This window comes from Zerene cesonia, chromosome 9 (assembly GCF_012273895.1).
Source record: "Zerene cesonia ecotype Mississippi chromosome 9, Zerene_cesonia_1.1, whole genome shotgun sequence".
Classification (NCBI taxonomy): Eukaryota; Metazoa; Arthropoda; class Insecta; order Lepidoptera; family Pieridae; genus Zerene; species Zerene cesonia.
Window position 1 is genome coordinate 6,250,686 of NC_052110.1, and position 14,648 is coordinate 6,265,333.

The window sequence follows — 14,648 nt, forward strand, 5'->3', positions numbered from 1 at the left end:
CTGAACCGATTGCAATGAAATTTGGTACGTAGGCAGCTGGACAACTGGAATAACATATAGGCAACTTTTTATCCCGATTATCCTACGGGATACGGACTAACGCGGGTGAAACCGCGGGGCGCAGCTTTATCTATTAAATCTATATAAATAAGGCCATTTTCCGATTCAGTCCTCCTGTCTGTGTCAAACCCTATTTCGATTCACTTAGTTTTTACGAGAGTGCAGAATACTTACATGGGATTTGATATCATTTCTTCAAGAGCAACTTTAAGGTCATTTGCGAGATTCATTGTTAGCTCAACTTGTAGGGCGAATCCATGACTGACTGCTCTCTTGGAATTTGTTGGTTGATCTGCATATATCGGTATAGCAATGATGGCCTTTCCGAAATGAACAGCTTCGGTTGTGGAAAGTAGACCTCCATGGGTGATGAAAATTATGCAATTTGGATGGGCTGAAATAAGATGGGTGGGTGTAGGTTGGAAAACGTTACAGTTATGCCAAGATTTTTATCAAAGAGAATCTGATTCCGAAGAGAGAGATCTGAATATTCCGTAATTTTATTTGAGATACAGAAAATGAAAAGTTAATGGAAGAACGATTGAGATACTTGACTAATATAATATAAATTTAAATCTATTTATACATATAATAAAAAAAAACAGTAACTGGACTATTTCTGCGCTTTAATTTTATCCTATAAAGAGTTATTGTTATGCAATATGGATGGGATTCCAAATATGTGAAAAAATGGTACGTAAACTTTTTGATTGTGTTTTTGCATGTGCATCAATCACGTTAAAATTAATAATACGCTATTAAGGCAATACACTAGAATAAGCAGAGATTGTAGTGCTATTTGCATAAAGCTATCTGGCTAGAATATTAAACACATTAGACTACCTAAAATACTTGTTTGTGGGGCCCATTTCATTATGTGAACATTAGGAGGAGTGTCAGGCAGTTCTTCTTCAAACTTCCACAAAACCGTCTGCTTCAGACCACCGAACACTTTCAACAGTTCTCGCTTTACTTTGTCTGGTAAATATGCACTTTTGACATTGCTACCTAAACTGAAGAAAATCAGGCCATCCTTGGAATTGTCGAGTGTTTTCTTTAGGTCCTGTAAATTTATAACAATAACATGACATTTATATATAGTTTAAGTAAATATAAATGTAATTGAATCGCTCTAAATAATGTTAAATATGTAATGAATATTTTTTATAGCATTTTTCCTGCTACGTGAAAATTTTAACTTAATGAATTTATCAGATAAAAATTTAATATCAAATGTACGAAAGTAAATATTGTTAAAGAACTTCGATTTACACTCACATCGGGCAAAGGTTTCACATCACGGCCTATATGGTACCCACCAACGGCCTTCACATTTTGGGGTAAGCTTAAAGCTGTACCCATAGAAGGATGGGAGTTAGACAGTAACAAAGAAGAATTGTACAGAACTTCGTTTAGCGAAGGTGCTTTGTATCCACGCTTCTCAATAAATGGCACTAGCAAATTCTGGTAAGCATTAAGTTGCAGGTTATTGATGACGCTGCAAAAAATAACACACTATCAAATTAATCAGATAATATGTTTGACTTTGATAAAATATATGAATGAGTCACACGGGCAAAATCATTTGAGTTGTTTTTAATCGTTAGAAGAAATGATTAAAAACGAGTTTCTGTTTTTTTCTATTGTATCAAATTATGTATTTAATATACATGTTATGATATAGCCTGACGCATATCATAAATTTATCTGTTTTTTTTAAATGCTGTGGATCATATGCTTTATGGCATTATAATACTTTTAGTAGTTTATGTAGCTTATTCATGTAATTTGAAATTGGCTAACAAACTAAAAAAGACGCGGGTTCGAATCCCGCCTCTTGATCAATTCTTTTCTTTTCTTTCAAAAATTTCTCATTTGTAGAGCATTTCACTGTTATAAAACTAAAAATTAAATTTAACAAAGGCCGCGTTCCATAGATACAATATTGTAATCATTGAAAGTTTTATATTGGTTGTGACGGTTCTTAATCATCTCAATAGATGGCGTGCGGTGACCCTAAGGTATATAAAACCGAAAGAGTAGAAGCAATTCGATTGCTGAGGTGGGATCACGGGTGACCGTTGGCTAGCCGTTACTACGGTTTGGCAAAAAGACGCGGGTTGAAATCCCGCCTCGTGAACAACTTCTTTTCTATTCTTTCAAAAAATTCTTCAAATTTTCTCATCTAAATATACTTACAAATAGTTAAGTCCCAATCCCATTACTTGCATCATCAGCTCTTGTGCGCGTTGCATGAAATTGAATGGTGGGACTGAAGTGGACGTCATGTCGGGAGTGTACGTGGGGCTGGGCATTTCATCTACCAAAGCCAAAACTCTCCAGTGAGGATCCACAGAGGAAACCCAAATGTAGGGGCATTTGAAGATTGCGGACAACCTGAAATATTAATAATCGTAGTTCTATAAACATTGGATATTCGTATAACGTTTGTAGGATTGATACAAAATAGGAAACATGAATTTGAAAATCGAAATGGGAGGACCTATTTTAGATTTAACGAAAGTTTTAAGAAAGTCGATGTAAAATTGTAAATTACATATTATGACTTTGTGTTTTTCAATAAAATGTATGAAATCCTTATTATCCATCTTAATGTTATAAATGGGAAAGCAACTGTCTGTCTGCCCCTTCCCAACGCTTAAACCTCTGAAATTATTTGGATGCAATTCGGATAGATATAGTTTGAGACCAGAAAAACGACAACGTCAAGGTCAGGACAATATCCCTGGGAACTATGAATAAAAAATTCGAACGGAAAGCTAATGAAAAATATAATAATCTTGATTACTTCTCACCCAGATAACGCATCATTGAAAAACCATTCTATGACAATAGCGTCGAATTTTTCGTTTGGATTATTAAAAAGTTCTTGAACTGCTGGATTTTCTATAGTTTGAGAAATCATTTTTGTAGTAATTACAACAAATTCTGATATATCGATATCAAAGTTAGTATTCCTTAATAAGGCGTCCACAACCATACGCATGGTATCTGTAAAATTAATAAGAATTTAGAATTTTTTATAGTTTATCGGGAAAGTGAGTAAAACATACATAATTATCACAATAAACAAAACTGTGTGCCACTAAGTCGTACTATCTTATCGATATACTCGTAGATTACCATGATTCTTACTTCTTTTCTTTTTTAATTCATAGCGGGCAACTGTGCTGGTTGTTCGCCTGATGATAAGCGAACCGCCAATAAACATTCACAGGTAGTGGTTCTGCGAATGCGCCACCCGCTTTATGGGTCAAAGGGATAAAGAAGGCATTGCCGAGTGGAAAAAAGGAATGGACTAGGATGGATGAGGAAAAAGAAACCGGCCTCTTGCTCCCCCAACCACTGTACGAAACACAGTAGCATTCTACAATATCACGTCGGTCTTTTGTGGGGGTGTGGTACTTCCCCGGTGCGAGCTGGCCCAATTCGTGCCGAAGCGTGATTTGACTCACACTTTAAAAATCTTACTATAATAATTATGCAATGAAGCTCCTACAGATGGAGGATAGAATTTATATCATATTATATGAGATGTGGTGAGTTCAGAATCTTTATTGTTTTATTTAAAAGAATTCAAACATAATTGCAATAGAAATCAGTATTGTAAATACATGAAATTGTATTGAGTCACCTGGTATCAATACTAAATTCTTGCTGACATCTATCTCCCTGAGGTTGGGCGAGTTTTTCTTCCTAGGGAATGCAGTTACATGAGTGATCTGAAAGATAAATGTTATTTTACCTCACAATATTTAAAAGATTTGCGAGGATGAAGAACTCTATTTCATTTCTCTATTTCTCTACTCTACAACTCTATTTCTCTCCATTCTATTTCATTATAATCATAAGTAATTAGTAATAGGTTTAAAATATTAACGACTTTAACCTAACGCATACCTAAAAACCTAGAAGTTTTTCAATCCTATTCAAAAAATCAGGATTTTTTTTTATGTTGATAGGAAAATTTTGTTATTTGGTTGCACTTTAGTATCTGGAACAGTAAAGTTTAAAGAATTTATCTACAGCAAAGATTTTTAATTCATCGTATAAGTTTAAGGTAAGAGATAGTTTCAGATCTTTTTCCATTTCTTAAAGTATTTGATATCATTTGGCACATCATTTTGGTTTGGGTGACCTCGAGACATTTTCTTCGAGGTTTTCCAATTACATAATTTGTAATTGTTTACACAAAGGTCACCTAAATCGGATTGATCATTTAACGCATTTAAAAGGGGGGTTCTATTTAACTGATCCCGAATTTCGAATGCTTCATGGCAAGCGTGATTAATATTTCTTTTATTACCTCATGATTGCCCTTGAGAAGAGCATCAACGACTCCATTGCCAAGGATGGAGTGACTCCTGGCTGGAAAGGGGAACACCACTAGAATCTTGTATGCATTGCTGAACGCCAGCAGAGAGGCTAGCACGATTAGAGGTCGAAGCATATTCTAAAACAAGAAAGACGGGATATAAATGTAATAAAAAGGAATAAACAGCAAAACACAGTGTACAATTATACTTCGCTTAACATTTATTACAAATATGGAATTTTAATTTCTTGCCATGATCTAATCAAATTGATCCGTAATCAATATGAAACAGATTACAAACACAGTCTTAGTTAGGTAATTCTTAGGTTTCAGGTAAGATGCAAATGATAATGAAAATGCCGAGTCCATAAATAGTTTATATGGATCAGTCTCATGAAGTTAGGCGTGAAGAAGGACAGACATACAGACAGAGTTACTTTCACGACACGTATAATATTATTTGGGATTTCCAGGACTGACAACATTTGCCAGATTTTTTTTAAGTCATAGCAGGCAACTGAGCTGGTGGTTCGCCTGATGGTAAACGATCACCACCACCCATGAACATTCGCAGAGGCTCAGACATCTGAGAATGCGCTGCCCGCTTTTAAGGGATAAGGGATAAGGGATAAGGAGAGGATTGAGGACTCCGGCTCCCCCGAACGAAACACAATAGTAAGCTATTATTTTACGCCGGTTTTTTGTGGGTGTGTTACCACACCACTCATTACCACGGGGTAGTACCCTACCCCGGTGTGAGTTGGCCCAATTCGTGCCGAAGCATGTTCACTGCCACAATGATTTTTTATAACCGAGGATCAAAAACACATGCGGCTCGAATGAACAACGTAGAACAGTAGAATTAAGTCGGTAGGTCACTGTTTTCATCACTCATTTGAGTACATTCGTTTCCCTACTGTATGATTGTTACCCTGTGGAATGTTCGCTTTCACGACATATATTGGGTTTTCTTGATTCTCCGTCGCATATCCGGAAGAAAGTATTTATAGGCTCGTCAAAAAATTTGTTAAATGAAATCATCATTATCCTATTATACTCGTAATATGATAACAGTATAAAGTACGAAGGACGTGCATAAACATATGAAATATGAAGATAAGATAGTAATATACATTAAAATATAAACCTACTCCAACTAATCTGTATTTATTATCTAAGATTATAATATAATAAAACTGAACCGTTTGTGTTTTTTTTTTGTTTGAAAAACTAAAATATTTTTTTTTTTACATTTTGTTACTGTATGTTTACATCCAACTTCGCGTAGCCGACTTTTATCGTTCAGCTAATGCGTTAGTTTTTATACATAAAAATGAATCTTTATTTTCTTTGGTCTCCCTAGGTTGATTTCAAAAATTCTTTCATTATCATAAAGCTTTAACTTAATGAGTGACATAGGCTATATACGTACCACGGGCGAAGCCGGGGCGAAACAGTTAGGTGTGTATATGAAAACATAATCTTACAAGTGCACGTGCGGTTAGCAAAGGTCGGCAAGTTGTCATTCAGGCGGTGCACATAATAATATAGAGAATTTAATAGAAAAAATATGTGGGTTTTATGAATATTTTTTACATTATCAGCGTATTTAAAACTATTAATTTCATAGAGCATAGTACACCACATGTGTGACACTGCATATGTAACTCGAGCGAAATCGGAGCGGATCGCTAGTAATATAATAAATGTGAAAGTAACTTTGTCTGTCAGTCTCTCTTGCATTCTATTATTATTCTTCTCTTGCATAAACCAAAACTGATTTTAATGAAATTTGATATATAAATATAGTATAAGATCCGAGAAAGTAATAGTTCTTTATCACGGGTAAAATATTTGATATTTACATATTTCAGAAATGCTAGAATATTATAAGCATGAAATATATGTATTAATATTTCAGACATAAAATATACAGAAGCGTATGATAAACGCGCTTTTATTAGCTTCACTTGTGTTTGCATGTAACCGATTCTTTTAGAGTCCTTTTCGACCCACTTTAAAGCAGAGATTTCAAACTTTGCAGTTATTTAATAATACATAAAATTTCACGATTTTATCTTATTATTCTCTTAAGATGATTAGGATTAAATAGTTTCGTTACGTATTCTCTGTATGAGAACAAGACAATTAAGTTTATCTTTGTGTGTATTTCTATATTTATTTTATACTCAAACCAAACAAACTTGTTAACAAAGACACTTACCGGTTCAACAGTAAATATTTAAACAACATATATGTATATATACTCACGTATAGACATAAATAAGTGGACCTTATATTTTATACTATCACATACTATGTTTATTTTTGCTATGAAATGGCTAGACGCACGCACACATGATCATTACTGGTTTAACTAGAGATGATGTTTTTAAAATGCCCCCCTCAATGAGTATTTGAAGGTCTGAAGCCAGAGCGTAGGTACTATAAATTAGGTGTTCAATCGGTAATGTAACCACGTTTAACACAATACGATAATTGTGGTTTGTTATATGAATTACTACATATTAATATATTTAATTTTTAGTTTTATAGCATTGAAATACATTAAATGAGACATTTTGGAAGATTAGAAAAAATTCGATCACGAGCCGGGATTCGAACCCATCTTTTTGTCAAACCGTAGCCTAGGCCACCCGTGATCACGCCTCAGTAATCGAATTTCTTCTACTTCGGTTTTATGCGCCTATGGGAGAATACACCCCAAGCCATCTATTGATGGGTACTCTTTCAAAATTTCTCAATCATAATATATCTTTAACAAACCAAATCGTAAAAGCTAGCTCGATTTCTTATTCAAAGGTCAAAATGTGCATCGGTATCCTATTTCTGTCTGTCTATCGGTCTATCCATCCGTGCTTCACCAGGCGGTTGAAATTTTGATTTATTTATTTATTTACACAGTTGTATTGTACTTATGAGATTCAAGTCGGTTATTGTTTTTTAGTTCCTTAAGCGATCTTCTAACAACTTAAGTTACGTTATAAGCTAAGCTAACAACACTCTGTAGAGATTATAAGATCTATTACAATTTGTATTAAAATATTTTATATTTACATAAATAAATTAACTCGACCATCGCGTTAAGACACAATGTAAATGCAAGTATAACATATTATATTCAATGTGATTGTTGTGTGCGATTGTCATGTCAATAACGAAAACATTAAATTTTATAGATTTGAGGAACCTTTTTTAATCTTTCTATTAGTCCTCGGCAATAATATGCAGGTTATAATTTACTGTGAAGAATTTAATTTGAATTTGAATCTAGGCACACGCGAAGTCACGGGCGCAGCTAGCCGACTACTGTGCCTGCATGACTGGTACGTAGATATGGTAAATGACAATAAGTAACGCTTGCCTTCAAATTTTCCACTGTTGATTTTCACACAACTTTTGAATGCAACCGCTTCTACACCTCAAACATAACTAAACATAAAACAACATATTTATAAGGGTCACTATCTTCCTATCTGATATATATGTTACAGTCGCAACTGATAATCGGTTAAAATCACTTTTGACTGCCGAAATCCGATAAAAGTGTTTTTGAAAGATACCAAATGGTGAAACAGTATTGACAGATTTTTGTAGTATGTTATTTTGCGGATTCGAGCGGTGCTATTAGTAAAAGAAACGTGTTAACTGCAGAATCTGTTAAAAAGTGGTTTTGTGGCAATTTATTTTTAACGTTGGTTGAAAACACATAGTATTTCATAGTTTTTATTGTAATAATAAGTTAGAAAAGCAACGAGCATGCTTGTTTACTGTAAAGCAACGCACAAGTGCAGCAAGGTAAGCGAGTGTAAGCTGGCAACAGTCAACGTATGCCAGAAATGTCTTAGGGATTTTAAAAGATACATTTGTTCAATAGTTTTGACCTATCAGTAAAAAAGTTCTCTAGTTAAAACCACCTTGGACTGCAAAAATAAACCAAAATTGATAATAACTAAGGGCATCTGTTAAAACCACTTTTGAATTATTTGTTCGGTAAAAACAGGTTTAGACCAATTATGAGTTTTGACTACAACATATTACTCATAAAATTATATTGGAATTTAGGATTCCTCATAAAAAGCAGTGGTGATTCAGTGGTGAGGACCTCGGACATATAATCGACAAGTCGTGGTTCGAGACCAGGCGAGAGTGCAGGAAATAATTCGATTTATCAATTTATCTGCGCATGTGTAACATAAATTTTATTTATTGGATACATACATAAACAGGTCTTAAGTACAATTGTAGCTGCTCGTGATATCAAAGGTCTGAGGGCATCTTTTATTCCAAAAATCAAAAACTTTTAAGTCAACGCAATGAAAAGATGCCTTATGACATGCCTTAATTAGGCCCGCCACTCAGCGTACTAACACTGATTTTCAGTGGATGAAATATACAGGCTACACCCGCTTAAGTCTATATTCCGCAGGAATATCAGTGTTATTCAAGTTGTTCGGCTATATACGTACCAAAATTCATTGCACTCGGTTCAGTAGTTTTTGCGTGAAAGAGTAACAAACATCCATACATACGTCCATTCATATTTACAAACTTTCGCGTTTATAATATTAGTAAGGAGTAAGATATTTTTGGGTATAAATTTGGTACGAAGCAACGTTCAAAATAGGTTCACTAAGGATTAAATTAACACGAAATATTTTGACAAATGTCTTAACAAAGATATAAGTGAAGATTAATTACATAAAACCAATTCTTTAAGAGCGCATCGCCAACAAACTCTTCACCAGTTTCGTGAAATTTTGTAAATAAAAAGTTTAGTTACTTTTGTAAAAGGAATAGGGAAAAAAAATCGTACGAAAAACGGTTTATTTATTATAATTTTTGCACCTTCGGTGGTCGTTAATCAACTTGCATTATATCTATCTACACTAATATTATAATGAGGAAGAATTTTTATATTTGTTTCTTTGTTTGTAATGGATAAACACAAAAACTACTGGACCGATTCTGAAAATTCTTTCACCCTTAGAAAGCTGCAACTTTGCCGAGTGACATAGGCTATATATGTACCACGGGTGAAGCCGGGGCGAACTGCCAGTTGATAATAAACAAATAATCGGAACTATGTCGCGTATATGCTAGTTCCAAGATTATCGTTATTGTAAATTTTAACTATGCTATTTACTACTACCATTCTTATATAATTTATATAATATGAATGCGAGTGCTTGTTTATTTGTTTATCTATCACATCGGAATGGAGCGCGTATTTGTTATAAATTATAATAAAGAGGCTAAGTGATGTAGGCTACAGTTTACCGCGGTGATTTATTACAATACCATTGAATTTGTGATGTATAAGCGAAAAAGTAATACAAAAATTCATTTTCGCTTTTATAATATTACTTGGTTATTTCGGGATAAAACTATTCTGTCCTTTTTTTTAATTTTTAGTTTTATAGCATTGAAATGCTTTATAAATTAGAAATTTTTGAAAGAATAGAAAAAATTTTTGATCACGAGGCAGGATTCTGTCCTTTCTTGGGTCTTAAACCATATCTGTACCAAATTTCATCAAAATCGGTCAACTAGCTCCTCTGATTAGCGTTTAAACAAACATACAAATTCTTATATAATTCAGCTTTATATTCTTACTAAGCATAAATTATTGCAGATATTGAAATATTATTATAGATAATTTAATTTATTTGTTACTAGTTTCCCTCCCGCGGCTTCTCTCACGTGGTATACAAATTTTGTTTCGAGTATTTTCGAAGAATATGGACTATATTTTTTAACGAATTTAGATTCTCTCGTCAAGAATTTAGTTAAGCAAAAAACCTTTCTAGAAACACGTCACGACACGTCATTTACGGACATGTTTTTTTTTTAACTCCTGGTAACATTTATGGATATCCTAACAATCATTTATTATATAGAAACATAGCCTATAAGATAAATCTAATATTAACCTACCGCCAGATGAAATTTTGTCAAATCTGGCCCGTGGATATTAGGTGATTGACGCACATACAAAGAGACAAATAGAAAATGAAATATTAACAATTGTTTTGCACTTATTTCACAATAATCATCCTTTAAAAGAAATATTTAATATACAGGAATAGTCTGGTTACAATTTATTATATGTATAGATTTGTTAATACGCCCAGGTAACATACTGATTAGGAACAGTTATTAAATAAAAGTTGTTGTAAAATAAAAGTCACCGTGGTTGTGCTTATTTATTGTATCGCCGTTCGTGGTGTGCGATAAGATGCAATCTTAGTGGATGCCGCAAGATTAAATAATATAATCATTGCCCTATTACTCATTTTAGCTTCCAGTAAAATCAGATTGCGACACGAATTGGGCAGGCTCGCCCCGCGACAGTACCACACCCCCCAGAAAACCGGCGTGAAATTATATGCTACTGTGTTTCGTACAATCCCTACTAATCCCTACTAATATTATAAATGCGAAAGTAACTCTGTCTGTCTGTCTGTCTGTTACGCTTTCACGTCTAAACCAGTGAACCGATTTTGATAAAATTTGGTATGAAGATAGAACTGATCTTGGGAAAGGACATAGGATACTTTTTATTGCGAAAAAAGGGTAGAAAGGGTTGAAAGAGGGGATGAATATTTGTATGATATGATAATTCGTTATTGTAAAACCGATTTTGATGAAACTTGGTATGAAGATGGAGCTAAACGAAAGAACAAACCATACTTTTTAATGCGAAAAAAAAAACTCCTTACCATGTCGCACGATATAAGCGGGCGAAGCCGCGGGCGAAAAGCTAGTTTTTTTATAATATTATAATAAACGAACCATAATATCATGGTTATTTCACGCCGGTCTTCTGTGAGGGTCTGGTCAGGTCTGTACGAGCTAGCCCAATTCGTGCCGAAGCAAGCTCGACTCCCACATTAAAAACAGGCCTACGTTTGCTCAACGGTGAGTAGAGACGGCGGCCCCTTCCCAATCCTTCTATCCAGTGATCAATCCTTTCCTTATCCATTAAAAGCGAATAGCCTCAAATACGCAGAGGCACTACCTCTGAGAATATTCATGGGCGGTAGTGATCGTTTACCATCAGGTGGACCACCAACTTAGTTGCCATCCTACTATCCTACTATTATTATAAATGCAAAAGTTTATAAGGATGTGTGTGTGTGTGTTTGTTGCTCTTTCACACAAAAACTACTGAACCGATTGCAATGAAATTTGGTACGCAGACAGCTGGACAACTGGAATAACATATAAGCAACTTTTTATCCCGATATTCCTACGGGACACAGATTTACGCGAGTGAAACCGCGAGGCGCAGTTAGTAAGCCATATTATAAGAATTAAATACCGTATGGTATAGCTTTGAGCCAAGGTATATTTCAAAATATAATGTAAAATATATAAAAGATACTTTGGGCATACAGAAAGTCGACTTTTTTTTTAGATGACGTCAATACGCAATCGTAATCCGTGCCAAAACGTTATCGGATCATGTATTAGCAGTGAGGCGGTATTTAACAGATTGCAAACAGTTTAAAACTAAAAAATATTTACTGTTTTTTTGGTTAAGTAGCAAAACTTTGGGACATACTTCTTGTAAAGACGTCAAGACATACTTCTTGTGAAGACTCAAATGGATCATGAAGTGTAGTTATTTTTTTCGAAATTCCTAAAAAACATGAGTAGAAATTAGCACCGTTGTATAATCATACATAATATGGGGACTGCATAAGGTAAAAGCAAATTTAAACCTTAAAGTATCTTTGTCAAGATATCTACGTACCCAATTTCATTGCAATCAGTTGAGTAGTTTTTGCGTGAAAGAGTAACAAACACATACACATCCTTACAAACTTTCGCATTTATAATATTAGTAGGATAGGATAAGTGTGCGAAATTTCATACTCCTTTGTACGCGCAATTTTTTTTAAAAAGGGGTTAAAAGTTTTTACATTATGAATCAAAATAGCTGAAACTATTATTATCATAACCACATAACCACGCGAATACCTGGTGTTTATATTATGAAGATATAAAATTAGGTCTATCTGATAAGATAAAAAATATTTATATAAAAATTGAACTGATTACTTATTACTATGGGATAATAAATGGATAATATATAGATATGCAGGGCTGACATGGCCACTTTTGGTGAATCATAAGAACTTCCTCATATAAATCTGATTAAAAATGATAAAATGGCCACTTACTTACTAAGAATTCTCGAAATATATGAGTCATCTGTTTTATCAATTAATAAGAACACAATTGGGAGAAGCCTCTGGCTCCTGAGACAGTGCTATACTAGTTCAGGAGCCTAAGGATTCATATACATGTAACGTTTTTATGCAAATAAAGATTTCATTTATTATTATTATTATATTATATATCTATATTAAGTCTATGTTTATGGTACCAGCGCGCTTGTGCAATAGTATCCTCATAATCGAAATGTGTACTATATGAGTATGTATAATATATGTTTTTGTTAGAGTTGACGGTCTTAGCTCTAATAGGGATAGAATAAAGCACAATTTTTGTTACAGCGCCACCTAGTTAGTTATGCATACTTAAGTTTTACATTTTAATTGCAAACACAGGTAACACGCTATTTAATCGTTATGTAAATAACATTTATAAAAAGCCCAAGATGCACACTAAATATCTCAAAATCGTCCGTCCGTATTAAACATAGACTATAAATAAAATGAGCGCAACGTTCTAATCTGTGCGCTCTTTTCCACCAGTGAATAGTTGCTCGTGTTTAGGCGCAGACGCTAAACATGCCGAAATGTGCTTTAAAAAATTGTAAAAATATTACATCAAGAACATTAAAAAGGGATGGGATATCGTATTTTCGGTAGGTAATACAGCTTATTGATTTGTGTTTGTCGTTTTTATGACCAAATATATATATTTTTCGCATTAAGTATGTAAAACGGATATAATATTTCCATGGTCGCTCTATATGTTTATAGTCTACTTTTTACCTCAGTCGCATAACAAAATAACCCTGTTCTGCTTAAATGGAGTCGATATTTTTATTGCGTAGGTATATGTGTTTATGTCTAGTTAATAAGATAATTGTGAAAACCTTTGGGTTCACGACATTCTTGTTAAAAATAATCATTTACATTTCAGTTTTCCTCGTGACCCAATAAGATGTGCACAATGGACTACTATCATCAGTCAACAAAGACGTGAAGAATATTTTAAGCCGAATAGATCAAGCGTCGTTTGTTCTGAGCATTTTTTGAACGCAGACATGTATGACACTACAAAAGGCATGAAACGTCTCCGCAAAACGGCGGTTCCTAATATAATACAAGTAACTTGTTAACAAAATAAAATATTTTGTAAAATAGGCAAATATTTGATAAATCATTTTATATCTTGAAGCTTCATTCGATTATAAATATATTTCTTTTTTACAGGATATGACAACACAGGACTTTGAAATTGTACGTGTATTGTGTAATTGTATTAGTACACCTTTTTAATATTTGATATGGTAAGCTCAGTAGATAATTATAATTTCTATATTGGTTACAGATTGAAAAATCGGATAATGACAGTGATACTGACGTCAGTTGTACGAATGCAATGCTTGATCAAGATGATGAAAAGAAATTAGAATCTCCTACTCGTTCTCTAAGCAAAGGGTCAATTTTGCATACACCTCGAAATATTCGCATAAAAAGCGAACTCGACAAATGCCGCAAACGGTTAATTATCAAGGAAAAGGTCATTAACAACTTGAAGAAAAAATATACAACACTTCTTAAAAAGACTGTTTCACTAAAAAATCAGTTAAATGTTTTAAGGAAGAAGTTAAAATCAGACTCGAATATCAAAACCCATCATTGATATATAAAAAAGCCATCATAGATATACCTTTAAATACTTATAAACATATTTAGTGTCAGTTAAAGTTACATAATATAGGACGTACCTACATATATTAATAAATTTACAGTTATAATGCGAATTAGAAGCATTTAAAACATTGTGAGACTTCATTCATGCCTTGTCCTATCAAAAATCATTAGTCCTAACATTTTTAACAACCTTTAAAACAATACAGATAAGGTTGCATTTGCAATTAAAGTATAATGACAGCATTATGTAACTAATATAATCCTACTATCCTACTTATCATACTTCAAACTTCATACTATACTATACTTAGTCTGGCCATAAATACTGTTACACTTAATTATAAAAAAATATTACATTTGAATTTCGAATCTGT

General features: G+C 33.6%; 2 protein-coding genes across 2 annotated transcripts; one reads left to right on the forward strand and one right to left on the reverse strand.

Annotated features, from left to right (window-relative positions):
* Nucleotides 1-230: 230 nt before the first annotated feature.
* On the reverse strand, nucleotides 231-4,531 carry LOC119829190 (UDP-glucosyltransferase 2-like). Its single transcript, XM_038351592.1, has 7 exons — nucleotides 4,388-4,531; nucleotides 3,716-3,803; nucleotides 2,877-3,072; nucleotides 2,260-2,457; nucleotides 1,339-1,558; nucleotides 904-1,123; nucleotides 231-454 (listed from the first exon to the last, which is right to left on the reverse strand). Exons 1-7 carry the CDS (start codon nucleotides 4,529-4,531, stop codon nucleotides 231-233), a joined length of 1,290 nt encoding a protein of 429 aa, XP_038207520.1.
* Nucleotides 4,532-13,147: 8,616 nt separating this feature from the next.
* LOC119829013 (THAP domain-containing protein 1-like) lies at nucleotides 13,148-14,280 on the forward strand. The gene is made up of 4 exons (XM_038351367.1): nucleotides 13,148-13,256; nucleotides 13,538-13,724; nucleotides 13,831-13,857; nucleotides 13,949-14,280. Exons 1-4 carry the CDS (start codon nucleotides 13,180-13,182, stop codon nucleotides 14,261-14,263), a joined length of 606 nt encoding a protein of 201 aa, XP_038207295.1. The 5' UTR covers nucleotides 13,148-13,179; the 3' UTR covers nucleotides 14,264-14,280.
* Nucleotides 14,281-14,648: the final 368 nt, after the last annotated feature.